The sequence below is a fragment of the Bacillus rossius genome, chromosome 15 (genome assembly GCF_032445375.1).
Source record: "Bacillus rossius redtenbacheri isolate Brsri chromosome 15, Brsri_v3, whole genome shotgun sequence".
Taxonomy (NCBI): Eukaryota; Metazoa; Arthropoda; class Insecta; order Phasmatodea; family Bacillidae; genus Bacillus; species Bacillus rossius.
Window position 1 is genome coordinate 48506432 of NC_086342.1, and position 15967 is coordinate 48522398.

The following is a 15967-nucleotide window of genomic DNA, read 5'->3' on the forward strand; positions in this document are numbered from 1 at the left end:
CTCTAAACCAGTTAGTTCCCCCTGTCTCTGATGTTGCTATAGTGTGTCTCTTCCGTGGATTGCAGTGTGCATTTTAATGAGTATTTACTTATTTTTTCCAGAGCACAATGTCTGCTATTAGTGGTGTCCTTGTTTCAATGTGCTTTGTGCTAGATATGCCTTAAGAGCGCATGTAATGAAAAACTATAAAAAGAAAAATTTATTATCAGAATACTAGAAATTAATCTTCTTGCCATATTTCATCAAGTGTGTCAACTGGAAAAATTAAATTCTTACTTTTAAGAAAACATAACTGAAAGAAGTCATCTTGTTTTAAACAGTTTATGCCATCAATAATGAAAATTTTGGGCTTTGATTGACCATAGTACATAATCTGTTAAATGTCTTTCTAGCATAATTTGACTGACTGCTAGAAATGGTTTCTCCTGTAAAAATATAATTTGAGTTTATACTTAATAGATATATTTTTTTCTTTCAGATGGTACATACGAGTGTAATAATACAATCAAAAGACACTATCTTATGGTTTTGGTAAAATCAACAAATAGTAAAAATTAAAACTATATATATATGGACGGTGGTCTCCGGGTAAAAGGTAACAAGTCACATTTTGGTGATTTTTAGTCAACAAGTCACTTAAACTGTTAAGTATACTTAGAATATGTAATGCATTTTTAATCATTGGCAGCTATGTTGGTAAATATGTTGGTAAATAAAAGAATAATGCAAGAAAAATTTAAGTATTTAAATTCAATTTTTATCTAAGAGTTTTTTGTTTCTCCTGCAAAAAGTGAATTCTTGACTTGTTACCTTTTACCCGGAGACCGTCCATATAATGTATTTAGTTGAGATTGTTGTCGTCAGCAAGCCAGGTGTGAGGGTGTGAGAGTTGAGGGAGAGGGGTGCCCCAGGCTGCGGACGACGGAGGCCATCGTGGTGCCCGGCCTGGTGTCGCCCGCCTTGCTGGTGCCGGGCCTCGCCGCGTCGCCCCCCAAGTTCGTGTCGCTGGAGGAGATCATGAAGGCGGCCCGGGACATCGACAACATGTCGCTGGTGCACGAGATCGCCGTCGACAGCAACTTCAAGCTGGAGAAGTTCGAGCCCCCGCCCAACAGGTGCGCCAACCGCTGCAGGCGTTCTGTGGCCGTCGCCCGCCAACCACTGAGTAGGGTCCACTCGAACATAACAAAAGTTTAAACTTTGTTGTTTTCCATATGACTCAGTCAGTTGCGTATAGAGATATTAATTTTTAAAAAAGAAGTTTTTATTATTTTTTTTGGTTATTACAAAAACGTTTTATCCAAAACCAGAAAATTTTCTGAGACATGTTAAAAATAAAATGTAAGTAATTAACTTTTTTTAAACTTTTTTGTATGAACAGGAAAAAAAATTACATTTGGTCTTTCTTCGCAGTGTAATGGCTCATTTATCGTTTGAGAGTTGGGTAGGTCCTGTTATAACCACTACCAACTGATAGGAACAAAAGTTTGTGTTACCAATTTTGAAGAAAGTAAATTATTGTCGAACACATCATCAGGCCACGGGCCCGCGGTACACCTCGTGCAGGGTGTGGCCGGCTTCGCGATGTTCTAAACACTTGAGAGACGCAAAGGGTAGCTGCCCTGGGAAATGTGATTTAGTTGGTAATTTTTTTCATTATATTTATTTCTTGGATTTATAAATTTTTGGTTAATTTTAGTTGATTGGTTTTGACTTAAGCTCCTATAAAAAATAACAGCATAATTATTTTTTTTATCAAGTCGGCAGCCTGGTTTTTAATTCGTTATGCTCGATATGTGTTTTATTTTAATTGTTTGAAGTTATTTTTGTTGATTTCAGTTGTAGCGTATATGTTACGTGAGGCTTAAAAGAGGTGGACTTCTAAGAACTGTAAAATACGTCAACGAACATGCGCCCCGATGAACTGTTGGCCGTTTCCGCCGCCAGTCGCGGAGGGAGGGAGGGGGGGAAGTTACAACTGGTGCAGTCGCGGAGAACTAGCTAAAGCGTCGAACGTTGTGTTTCTGCAGGCCACGTAAGCGGTAAATACTGATCTGGTCGGGCAGTACGGGAGTGATGACTACACACAAAAAGAAAAAAAATATACACACGAATGCACGCACGTGCACGCACACACACGCACATGCGTTGTGTCTTTCATATGCACTAGTAGAGAGTGCTTGGTGGTGAGTCGGTAAGAACAACTCATCGCGAAAGAGTGCGCGCATGTCCAAAAGCGAGTCTATGAGCTTGGCCAGCTTTCAAGTGGTTGGTGGGTGGATCGCCAAAAGTTCTGCTGTGGCACTGGGTCAGGAGACCTGGTGTTTGCGGCTACGTCTCCAATATGCGAGTAAGTCATTAGCTCCGTCTCCTAAGCCCTGGCAATCCGGTGGGCGGAATCACCTATTGTTTTTCGTGCCCCAGTTTGACTTAACTGGTGCTACGGCTTCAAATAATCAATGTGTCGTGATAGGCGGCTGGTTAAAAATAAATTTAAAGATAGCGAACATGATGAACATTGCCAGTAGAACAGTTTTAAGTAAAAGAAGAAACTCTGCCCCTGTAATGAAAACGTGCGGTACCACGGCACGCGGAGTTTAACACGACCCGGGTCGAATAGTTTGAAAGTTATTTTATAGAACAATTTAATAAGTGTGATTGGCAATAGTTTTTCTGAGTATTGTATAGTTTTTTTTTTAGGTTGTTTAAGTATGCTAACCAGGCTGGATAACATAACGAAATTTGCAGTAATTGTAAGTGCCAAGTACGTGTTTAAAACATGTACAATTGAAGTAACGTGTTAAGTATGTTTTTTTCTGAATGTGGGCTAATCCATGTTGTATGATACATGTATGAGCCTTGTTCAAATATGTATAAATAAATAAATAATTTATAAACATATTTTTAGTTTTATAATTTTTTTTAATAAGGTGGTTTCATTTGTTTCTTACCTTTAATTTTTAGCATATGAATATTCTGCTCTGCATTTTGGGGCACCTGCTTTAAGAAACAGCGAGAAACACCATATGTAAACATTATGTAAAATTAAAAAATGAAATTGTAATTTTTTTATTTATTAGAGGGTTTTTTCCCGGCGGGTGTCTGACTTTGGTTTACCGTTGAGCGGGTATCTCATGACAAAGGGAATCCTTTAAGTTATACCATGTTTACAATGCCATTGAAAACACACTCCACAACTAAGCACAATCCTCAGTCCATACCGACTGCAAAAATTATTGTAAGTCTAATTTTCACCTTTGTTGGATTTTCCTTTGCCCCCCTAATTGCAGGGTAGGTTCCACAGAGCTTTAATACAATCTAGCAATTACACTTTTCACGAAACAAGTTCAAGTTACGAGCGAAACTTCAGTTCTTGAATAATGTGTACGAACCGATCTTAAATTATGTAAGTATTTGTTAGTATTGGATAACTGGGAAATTTTCTGGAAAATTATGTGGTTAAACTTTTTCAGAAAAATTTTCCCACTCACATCTCTAGCTGTGTCCCCTCCTTTCTTGTATTCACCAACTCATCTTTCTATCCAAAGTTGTGCTACCCCTACATAGGTTGATGACACGTTCTGTAATTGTAGACTTCTAGTATTTTATTTTTGTATGGGAATTTTTAATGCTCATTCTGGTAAAAACATTTGCATGTACATAAATAATTTTTTTTGACGTGATAACGTCTTATAAATCGATGAACGCCGGCTGCACGCACGAAAAAGCATGACTCATTGTCACGTTCTGCCTGAGCCGAGCGTGCAAGAACCGGCCAACCACCGTGCGAGAAAATCTTCTATAATATCAAACAGGTTGAGGCGGGCTTTTTAACTAATTTTTCGTGATTATATTTAAACAAATTATTTAAATTAAATTTGCAAAAAAATATCTGTCAATAATATTTGAAAATTAAATAGCATGCAATTTTTTCATCAATGTTTTCTTATGACTTTATCACATAAAATTTAAATTATTGTCCGTAAACCGACTTTACAGACATCCCCCTTTTTTATATGTTTATTTTTTGTTTCGGTGCAGCCTCCACAAGCAAGTGAGTGAGACGATGCACAAGGCGTTCTGGGATGTGCTGACAGCACAGCTGAATGAAGACCCGCCGTGCTACACCCACGCCATGGCGCTGCTGGAGGAAATCAAGTCCGTAAGTGTGCCCCTTCTGTACCGCTCACTGTGGTCAACATTGTTCGTGCTCGTCAAATATTCTGTGTTTGGTATTGCGGTATGAAAACTTGCCACTTATATTAGTACCTAGTATGTATTTGGAAATTTTCTATTTATTGTGAGTTCCAATATGATATTCATCTTTAATATGAAATGTACTTTACTTATGTGACTACCCCCCTGCTTGACCTTTCCTCACACTCAATTGGGGTTTAAGCAGAAGGCAGCTACTTAAAATTAAAGAAAAAAGAGAGCAGTGGTTAAGTAGTGTATTCTAAACAACAATAAAGATTCTTACAAAATGGCAACAACAAAAACTCTGCATAAAAGATATATACTTTCAACTTACAACTCTTTCTAAAAGGTGACTCACTTCCAAAATATCAGAATAAAGAAATAATAAAAATTGGGAGCAAGAAAAAAACTAGGAGACAAGGGTTACGATCACAGCGCATCAGGGTAGCTCAGACTGTACAACTACGTTCTGCGTCTTCCACGTGCATGAGTACACTAATGAACCACTAACATGATATAGAATACTGCAGCTTCCTGACCTGGTGTACCAGCCTTGGAGAGTCACACTTACACATAATAAAATAGAAAACACAGTTCTCTCTGGTAATGGATTGTAATTAAATTAACTTAGGTGATTTCTGTGATTTAACAAAACAATTAAAACATGTTTTATTTATTCGAATTCGTTTGAACACAAAATACACTGTTCCTAGAATTCCTAGGGATTCCCACAATATTTCAGTTTTTCCCTCGTTTGTCTCTCTTTCTCCAAGATTAATAACTTCTATGAGAATTAACTGCTACTACTATTATTACCATAAAGCTCTTATCTTCCAGAAATAGCCCTGTACCAAAACAATGGTTATTTAAGAAATAATGTAGAAAAGGTATATGAAATGCATAACTACTCATTTTAATGTAGCCAGCAATTTGAAAATAAGTAATTTTTGAAATTAAGTGGCTTTACAAAAAAAATAAAATGGTTCCTTCTCGAAATGATTCAAAGAACTTACAGGAATGCAATCCACAATCACCATCTGGGTCGTCATGACTTTGAATGTGACCAAACAGAAAACAGATGATTCCAGTCAGTCCTTAAAGGGTCGTGATTTCATTAAGAACCGGATACATGTTCCCCGATCTCGCCCCTCTACTCTGAAGCTCTGGGGAGGGGAGACAACGGTTGAGACGTTGAGATGCTCGTTGGGGTCTCAATAGCCACCTCGCCACAAGGCAGCCAATTGCTGGAGGCACGGCCGAGGCGTCTGTAGTGTGACCGAGTCTCTTCCTGACCTAGGGCGTATGTCCCGTTCCAGGACAATATTTTATTGACGTGACGTCTAATAAATCGATGAACGTCGGCTGCACGCACGAAAAAGGATGGCTCATTGTACCGTTATGCACATTGTCCCGTTACGCTCACTGTACGCTTGCGCCACATCTATCTCTCTTCCACTCAATTGGCCTATGCGTCGGAAGAGAAGAAAGACAGCGGCAGCACACAACTTACATCTACACGTGAACTGTTTCGTCAACTGTTTATAAAGTGAAGTGAAAAGTTAATGTGGTTTTCATTGGTTATTACAACAACAATTTCGGCAATAAACGTTAATTATTCTTGCATTTTAAAAATCTGATTACTAGTATAATTTCAAGTATTTATTCTTTTATTATTAAAAAGTAGCATCTGTCGGCGAGTGCAGTAATAATAGAATAGGTCATGTTAGATATTTGATTACAGTTTATTTATATGAAAACTTGTCCATAATTATATTTAAACGAAAAGTTAATGTGGTTTTCTTTGCTTATTACTTTACAGACAACCAATTTTTTTTTTGGTTGCTATTTCGGTTTTGTCGTAACTCACTGTATGATCTTGTCCCTACTTATTGTGTAAGTGCAGTCTGTTTGGTCCTGGAAGTAGTTGTTGAGCCCGTGGGAACACCACCAGAGTGCCTGTCCAAGTGTCCAGCGCAGGTGGCCGTGTGGGCCCGTGTGCCTGCAGCTAGCTGCAGCTGCGTCTGTGCCTGGTGTTCCAGAGCCTGCTGAGCCTGCTGCTGCCTCAGCACACCAAGCTGCGGCAGGAGATCAACGAGATCCTGGACGTGGATCTCATCAGGCAGCAGGCCGAGGCGGGCATCCTCGACTTCCCGGTGAGTCCGCCGTGTCTGCCAGGAACTGCACCTCACCTCGCAACAAGACTTTATGCTCGTAGACGCTGCAACCCCCTTACTGCACCTCACCATACATGCTTTTATTGACGTGATAACACCTTATAAATCGATGAACACCGGCTGCACGCACAAAATATCGTCACGTTCCGCCTGAGCCCAGCGTGCAAGAACCGGCCAACCACCGTGCGAGAAAAATCTTCTGTAATATCAAACAGGTTGAGGCGGGCGTTTTTAATAATTGTTCGTGATTATATTTAAAGCAATTATTTAAATAAAATTTGCATAAAGAAACTCTAAATAATATTTTTAAATTAAAAAGTATGCAATTTTTCATCAATGTTTCTTATGGCATCATGTAAAATTATTGTCCGTAAACTGACTTTTCAGACAACCCTCCTTTTTTATTTTTCTGTCACCGCCAAACAATACTTAAACTTCTTGACCCAAGAGTATTTTGTTACTACTAGAGTTGCCTCTAAGCGTTTCAATGTTTGGAAATTCTCGACCCTAACCCATGTGCTGGAGTAGATATTTTTCGTTTTAGCATCAATAGTTCTTTAGGCCCTGTTGTTTCTGTACTAGTGTATTACCGTATTTAATCGTATAATGTCCGCCATCGCATAATGTCCGCACATTTCTTTTTAAATACTTGAAATAAAATTTTTTAAAATCCGCATAAAGTCCGCACCAGACAAAGCAACCTTGGCCACCCCTGAAAGGCACAGTAACGGGATGGAAAATTACCGACGCTGTCAACAATGCTTTGACCTTGAGTTGTAAATTTCTCCGGAGCGGTCGCTGAGAGGGTTCGTAGCGTGGTGAAACTGTCCGGACTCAGAAACTCGCACTCCACTGCGCAGTTGCCTGCGACGTGACGCGAGTTGCAAGGGGATGGGCTATATATAGCACAAGTCAGTACACGTCAACTCACACTACGTCACAAAGTAGGGGAGGTAGCGGAGAAGTGGTGGGGGTACATGTGCACGGTTTTTTTATACACACAGTGGGCAAGGGACAGGGCTAATGCAGACATTAGACATCTGCCCCGTGCCGTCAGTGGCCATCTCAATGAAAGATTAAAAAAATATCTTTTCACGCAAAGCGTTATTTTGTGTAGGCTGGCTGCGGCTTCTGAACGTAAGAGCGCACACGCGAGTGAGAGAAGAAAAAAAGATTGAGTGGCGTCTTCCACTAATCGCGGGCACCCAATTATCTCGACACCTGTCACATTTCTCACGTCCGCTGCAGAGGGTCGCCAGTCACCAGCGCTCTGCTAGTAAACTAATTATGAGAGAACAATTTTTTTACTCTACACAAAACATGTAAAATTTTGAGGGAAAATTTTTTTTTTTCGAACTTCACCTCATAATGTTCGCACTCCATTTTTTTTGTCAAAAATGTAGTCAAATTACTGCGGACATTATGCGAGTAAATACAGTATTCTTGTGAAACTTTTTTTTTGTCATTTTGCTACTAATGAAGTACGTTGAGTTGAAAATGAATAAAACTTGGATCAGGCGATGTTCAGTATGATATTAATTTGTTTTTTGTTTTTTTCCAGAACTATGCCCATTATGTGATATCGGTGATGGGGAAGTTGTGCGCGCCCGTGAGGGACGACAAAATCAAGGAACTCACCGAGACCAAAGAGATTGTTCCTGTCTTCAGAGAGATATTAGAGGTAACTATCCCGACATTACACAGCATTTCACAATTACTGACCATGTTTGTTTTTGTTCTTCAGTTAGATTAAAATTAATTTTTACATTTCATGCTCAATGAAAGACATGTTATGGTTCATCACAAGACTGCTCAGTGGTGCAACTAAGTTTCACTTAAGGCGTTGCTCTGATGTAGCAAGTCACGAGGCAATGCTTGAGGCAAAACACCCATTATTTATAAGTAAATAGTCATAGCCTATTGATTTGTAGCTAATTATTAGCTTGAAGAATTCTCATCTTAGCCATTTTTTTTGTGAATAATGGCAGCATAAAACCCAAGCCTTCCTTTATGTCCCTGCTTTGTTTTCTGTTTTATCAGCGGAACTGTTTTTTTTCTTCCCACCAAATTCACAAATGCATTATACTACCTATTTATGAGATGTATACCAAAAATTAAAATCTTTTGATGTAATACAATAGAACCCTGTTTTTACTTTTTCAAGGAGGCAAAAGGAAAAAAAAAATTATAAGCTGGAAATATAAATTTAGTACTTGTCACTGTTTGAACCTTTTACCAATAGACTCATCAAGATATGTGAATAAATATCATGTTATAACCAGTAAACCACTATTGGGTACACTTGAAATATGAATTTACTCAACCAAGCAAACAGTTTTTCTTAAATTCATCATGCTTTCACCTTATATTTTATTGTCTTTAAATACACACTGCCACTTTTATGTAAAACTGTCTCATGATTCGTGACAATGACGTTTATTTTGGGAATGCCCATGTCCAATTCCTTCGCCACTTAAAATATATGTGATTTTTGGGATTTCTAGCTACGAATTAAATAATTCATCTCTCTCAGCGATAAAAAATGCTTTTTTTTTGTCGTTGCAGAATACATAGTTGGCAAACTGAAAACACACCAGAGTGGCAAGGAAAGGAAGGATTTATTTTTTTCAAGACAAGGGTACCAACAGACACACAACAGCGAATTTGACGTACGGTACCTTTGAGACATTGAATACACTGCGTTAGTCAGCACTAACGTGTAGCGCTAGTGTTTTGGCACACTTACATTTTGTTTTTGCACACAATCGAATTTGAACAATCTACTTCTATGGTAGAGCAGTGATTTTAAACAAGAACATATGTAAATTGTAAAGTAAATGGCTTCGTATGTTAAACTTCACAAATGAGATAAGTGGTGGAATAGTTGTGTTTGCATTTATTGAATTCAAAAAGGCAAATATTATTAGCAGGAAATGCACCATTCATGAAAAGTTATGAACAGGAAACAAATACATTGTTCTTAAGCGGGAAATGTTTGGGCTTAAAAAATGTGATGTTATACTGTGTTTTCTCGCATAATCATCGCACATTTTATACTAAAATCAAGTTTGAAAAGTATGGGTGTGACGATTATGTAAAAAAAGTATTTTTTGTTAGGTAAAGTTATTCATAAAAACAAAACCTATTCAAGGAAAGTACGTTCATTAAAAAGTAGAGTACACAAAAGCATGCCAAACTATTTAAAATATTAAGCAGGGTTGGGAAAAAAAAACCGTTTTTTTTTAAAAAAAATCAAAAAACATGTTTTTTATTGTTTTAAACTGTTTTTTTTTGTTTTAAAAAGTTTTTTTAAGTTTAAACTTTTTTTTTTGTTTTTAATTTTAATCAAAACCACTACAATATGTTTTGCACATATGGTTTCAGCAGAAGTCCCATCAGGTGTAAGGTATATTGCTACACATTTTTGAATATGGAATTCCCTGGCATTTCCCGGTTTTCCTTGACTGTAGCCATTCCGGATATTATTAAGTACAAGGCAAAAAGTTCACCTTTCAAGGAGTACTTATTCAGTCCTGACTTTATGTAAGCTTTTGGACATACGCCATTGCTAAGCACAAGTATGTCTGTAGAAGAAAACTACAAAAAACACAAATGACAAAAAAACAAATAAAGCAAAAAATTGCTGTTGTCCGGATATAAACACCACAATACTCCACAACAGGAATATGGTCAGCGAAACAAAGAAAAATGGACTAACAGAACGAAAAAACCCCCACAAATGATGACAGCACAAAAATACTGAAATCAAAACATTCAGCACAACAGTTGAAACGAGACAAAAACACAGCAAAACGAAAAGACGAAACAAATACAATAGTTTTTCAAAAAAGAACAGAAAAAAAAACCACAAATGATGACAGCACAAAAATATTGAACCCAAAAAAATTCAGCACAACAGTCAAAATGAGACAAAAACACGACAAAACGAAAAGACGAAACAAACATGACAGTTTTCTAAAACAGAAACAAGCGACGTTTCGGGAACTGCAATCTGCTCCCGTCCTCAGGCAGAGACGCACATGGTACGAAAACACAGGTGTGACCAAATTCCTGTTGTGGAGTATTGTGTGGTGTTTATATCCTGACAACAGCAATTTTTTGCTTTATTTGTGTTTTTGTCATTTGTGATTTTTGTAGTTTTCTTCTACAGACATACTTGTGCTTAGCAATGGCGTATGTCCAAAAGCTTACATCAAGTCATGCACTCCCATTGCACAAATCTTTCAAAGATAATACTTATTCAGTCCTGTAACACTAAAAGAGATTAAACCTCTAGTATGGTGGATGGCTTTGGAGAAAAGTACTCATCATGCAACTCTGCACCTGGCAAATCAGTTACACAGTGCAGTAGCTTCGTCAGCTGGTATTGAACGCCTTTTCTCCACATTCGGGTTTGTGCATAGTACTGTAAGGAACCGGCTAGGAAAAGAGAAGGCTGCCAAACTTGTAACTGTTTTCCGTGCACTTAACTAACAAAAACAAATTTTAATTAGGTTAGATGAACTTAGTGGAACTGGCACCCTAAAAGGTATGACTGGTTTGACCCCAAGCAGTGCTGGTATTTTATGTTTAAGTGAGGAAAGTGTTTCACTTCAAAACTTCACATCCTAGTCTGGATATTTATCACAATTGGTGACTTACAATGAGACAGTGATGCTTGCGATGAAAATGTCAATAAGCAGTATTCGTTTTCGTAAGAAATAAAACATTTTTAAAATACATATAAAAAAACATGTTTAGAACAGAATGTTTTAAACATTGTGTTTTAAACTTGTTTTATTCAGAGTGTATTGTTTTAAACAATTTTGAACATATTGTTTTAAACATTTTGTTTTAAATGTGCCAACCCTGATATTAAGTCATGCAACAAAAACATTTTATTCAACTTTAAATAGAAAAACCAAAACTGTGACTTGAACGTGAGTCGGAGCGCATTACTATCGTAGTACACACGAGAAAGCACGGGCTATCAAATGTAGTTAACTGGGCACCAGACAGAGCGCACGCGTTGCATGCAATCGATGAGCTATCTGTATCGATATTCGACAACATGCGCGCGCTCTATGCGGGAATCAACATAACCAAACATGAATGATGCCAACTAGCACTGGCTACATTTTTATAAGCGATACACAGCGGCGGCGAAGACGAAAAGATAAAAATTATAACGTTTGAAAATGTCTTTAAAAGATAATTTACACATCAGACAACTTCGCATTTCTGTTAATTAAATAAGTATGCGGTAACATCCGAATGAATATTAGATTTCAAATTTCAAATACAATATACATTATTTTATACGGGATAACTACCTACACAAAGTGCTTGGAATCTAAAAACATGTGACATTTATTCGATAAATTTTTTTCTCTCCAAATTTTGATGTCCTAAAATAATGTTGCGACGATTATGCGATAAACCACGGTAAGTAAGAATGTTATAATAGGCATCTGCTGGACTATGGTTGCATGAATGTTTGGTTTCAGATGTTGAAGCTGATGCACATGGACATGGCGAACTTCGCCATCTCTGTGGTGCGGCCGGATCTCATAGCCAAGAGCGTGGACTACGAGAAGGCCAAGTTTGCCGAGATACTGAAGATACAGCCAGGTAAGGCGAGTCCGTCGCAGTCCCGGTCCCGTGCTCTCTCTCTCTGTCTCTCTCTGTCTCTCTGCAGGATGTGCTTGTCTCGAGAGTTGATGGCACAGTCAAACCTCATTATTACAAACCTGCAGGGACAATAATTGTAGCACTTTGTAATATTGAGGTCTGCATTAACCAAACTATTGGGAAATCATTACGACATGAATAAATTTATTACCTTCTAATTCTTATAATTACAACCATAAAGAATATTACATACACTCTGTTACATAAACCGTTGTAGCCAACCTGTGCTGAACTTGAATTCCAAAATCCCTAACCTCAATGCTAAATAATCTGCCGTCTTCTGCATCATAGGTCCAGAAATTTGCAAATTCGTTGCACGTATTTCTCATGTTTTGGAGCTCACATTCTTTTTTATAGCTGGCAACCCACAAGTTCTTAAAACTGATTCAATCTTTTCGTGATTTTTCTTTTTAATATTGTTGATAAAGACAATTGCGGGATATTAAATCAAAATTGCATCTTTTCTAGTTTAGTTACTTATATGGCCAATTTAGTTACACTTTTCATCTTGCTTGTCAACCATTTTGCACTTTAGGATACATACATACATCTTTGGAGAAACGTTTGTATACGTAATGGGTTAATAAAACATGATTATTTATTTGGAGCTTTGGTAGTGAAATTCATTTTAACCGTCTACTTATACGCGTAAACAGCAACTTGAGGGATCAAAACAACATCGTATTTCATGATAACCGTATTTCGAATTAAAAGTACTAATTAGCCATAGGGAAGCATACTTCATTTTCTGGGACTGTAAAAGTACTTCGCGTAAGCAGGAATTTCGTATTAAGCGGATTCATATTAATGATGTTTGTCTCTATTCCCCCACGACCTTCTGCCAGGGAGGATTAATGCACAGCATACCTACACTCTTCCAATCAATGTGTCTTCGACATCGTGACTGGCAGGCACAGACCTTCAATTGTTTACAATATCTTTAGAAATTGATCTTTTACAACTGGGTGCTTAAGTTTTTAGTGTACAGTTTTTTACTACAGCCTGGGCAGTTCTGGTGCGTGTCACACAAGCATGGGAGCTTTTCTTAATTTGGATTTCACCCACCACTGCTTCTGACCTGATAACGAGTTCACACATTTGTTCTGATGTACTGCAGAGAGAGTGGAACAAAGCCTTTTATCAGATAAAAATTTAGTAGAACTCACCAGTTTGTAGCTTCCAAACCAAATCAGAAATATTTGAGGAGGTGGCTTTGTTAATCAAAATTATGTGAGTCATTTCAGTTTTATTGTTATTGCATATCAATCTTTGATGAAACTGTGGTACTAATTACATACATTTCACATGCAGTGCAGTGGTTAGCACTGAATTTATATTCTTGGGTTCAAATCCTGACCTAGCTATTAGCTATTAGCTATTAGGCTTCTGCGAATGCCGTTTTTTTTATTCAAGTCAAATTTTTGAATCAAGTATCAAATTATTTATAAGTATAGAATATTTTTTTAATAAATTTTTAAGTTTTGTTAGGAGTAAAAAAAAGGTCCCAAAATGATAGCCAAATTAGTTAATTGAAGTTTTATTTATCATTTAATATTTTCACTATTAATCAATTTATAACAATTTAACTGTGTGTCCACAAAGTAATCACTTTTAATAAGTCCACAGTTTACTCTCCCCACTGTAGCTCGACTTGACAGTAGCTCTCCCTACTGCTGGTCTCTTACCTCGCACCTCTGTGCCAACACACTGCCTCGCACCACTCACACAACACAGTCCCGATGCTCCATCCATCGCATACGAAGCCCGCTTGTCGCTTGTCTAGAAGTCACTTGCCCTCTTGCGCTAGGAGGTCAATCTCCTGGTTTTTATACCTCTCAGCCTCGCTGTGAGCATAGCCCCTCGAAGTGTCACATCATGAGAATCCCCGACTTAACACTCGAAGCTCTGAGAACAGTGGTGTTCTAGTTACGCTATTTCGCGAAGACGGGGCTCTGGAAACATGCCAAAAACATTGAGAGAGAGAGCAAGCGAGAAAGAGCAAGAGAGCTAGAGAGAGAGAGAGTGAGAGAGCAAGTGAGAGTGAGAGTGCAAGAGAGTGAGAGATAGTGAGAGAGCAAGCAAGAGAGAGTGAGAGTAAGAGAGAGAGAGAGAGAGAGGTAGAGACAGACATTGCGGTAATCGGATTACCGCAGACGGACAATTGCTACCTGCATCGCTGCTCACTCGCAGGTTGGTGCAACGGCCTCATTGCTAACCGTGACGTAACAGCACCGTGAAACCTTTGTTACACACGTCACAGGAGTCCACGAAAATTAATCCAAAATACAATTGGGGGGAAAAGAAATAAAATAGAGAAATGTGTATGGAACCATAATAGAAATTAGTTGTAAAATGAAAGAAAATAAAAAATCAGGGCAATGCATTTTCTTACACCAATGAAATCTTAAGTTTTAAAATTATTTGTTGATCCATTCGATTATATTGATTTATAGACATAAAAATAGAGTATTAGTAGAAAAATTAAATAATAATCTCAGATTTTTGGTTACATACAAAATAAATGTGTGTGTATAGTCCCAATTAAAGTCGAAGCAGAAGAGTTAAATTTTCGCGGGGGAAAATAGGATAATCACTTAAATGTTTTTCTACAATACGAAAAATTAATATATGCAACTTTGAGGGCTTGAGTGTGTGTTTAATCAGCACACCCTAGTACCATACACAATATAAGAACAATGTAGGAATCATTTAGTAAGTTAACCAACTGTCACTGCTGGTAAATTAATAGAAAAAAATTTTAAAACCACAAATTAATTACCTAATAGGAAGATGAACTTACAAAGTTCTTTTATAATTGAAACATTATGATATGACAATGCATATTACAATGTATGTTTTTAAATATCTTGAATACAAGCTGTTGTGCAAATAATGTAATTCTGTTAAATATTTTAAGTATGTATGTATACAACTATGCAACACCCAGATAAAATTAAAAGGTTTAAAATTTTGTATGAAGAACTTTGCTGTATTTTTCTTTCGTAATGAACTTACACCTTAAATGTCTTCTAAAGACACATTTGTGTAACCCAGCTTAATTTTAACAAACGCTTAGTAGTAAGACTAAAAAAATGGTCGTAGTGCAAGGATTTCCTTTGTTAATAGCGTTCTACCTCCTTGAGAGGAGATGTATGTTTGTATAAGGGAAGAATAGCAGTTTCTCTGGTTGGGAGGAACATTACCATCTTTTTATTGCTGGGTCACCAAAACATAAAACTTTTTGAAGTGAAACTTCTAATGCGACTTCCAACAAGGTTGCGTTAAACGTTTAACGCTATTATGGAGAAAGCACTGTTGCGTTAAACGTTCAACGCTCCTGGGGAGGGGGAATAGAAAGAGACAGAGCGAGAGTGAATGCGTGGCTTTCGAACGCATGTGCGTGGTATACCTGTTACAGGCCAGCGCGAGCATTAGAAACGAGTAGCGTCCAATATTCCAAGAACATGCGTGTGGTATTCTTGCTGTGCAGCGAAGTGAATAGTGTGAGCGTCGTGAAATTAGCTGAAATACGTACTGGTTGTTCTATTTTATTGTTCTATTTTAATTAATAATATTCATTATTTAATTTACTTGTTTTTTTAGTTTGATTTGATACAATATGATTTCACTAAAAATAAATTTCTACCCCTTCCTATTTTCATTTCCACATTACGAAGTTTCACTTCTTCCGCGCGGAGGGAGGCCACGCACTATTTTTTTTTTGTTCTGTAGGTGATGAAACAAAAAACATTAGCTTGAGACACAACTAAAGTTACAGGATGTCACAGAACTCTCTGTATGATCTGTGAATAGTTTATTAGCCAGTTAATGACCATCAGAATTAAAAAAAAAAAAAAAAAAACTCCGTTTTCAAGTTATAGTTTTTTTTTCCCCAAATGTTTTGT

General features: G+C 37.4%; 1 protein-coding gene across 6 annotated transcripts in view; it reads left to right on the forward strand.

Moving 5' to 3' along the window:
- LOC134539623 (T-complex protein 11-like protein 1) overlaps window positions 1-15967 on the forward strand; it is a 37894-nt gene that overhangs the window by 7035 nt on the left and 14892 nt on the right. For all 6 annotated transcript variants that reach the window (XM_063381800.1, XM_063381802.1, XM_063381799.1 and 3 more), the window contains exons 3-7: window positions 912-1115; window positions 4042-4162; window positions 6237-6350; window positions 7933-8052; window positions 11879-12002. In XM_063381800.1, coding sequence (XP_063237870.1) covers window positions 912-1115; window positions 4042-4162; window positions 6237-6350; window positions 7933-8052; window positions 11879-12002 — 683 coding nt within the window. The remainder of the gene's footprint in view (window positions 1-911; window positions 1116-4041; window positions 4163-6236; window positions 6351-7932; window positions 8053-11878; window positions 12003-15967) is intronic.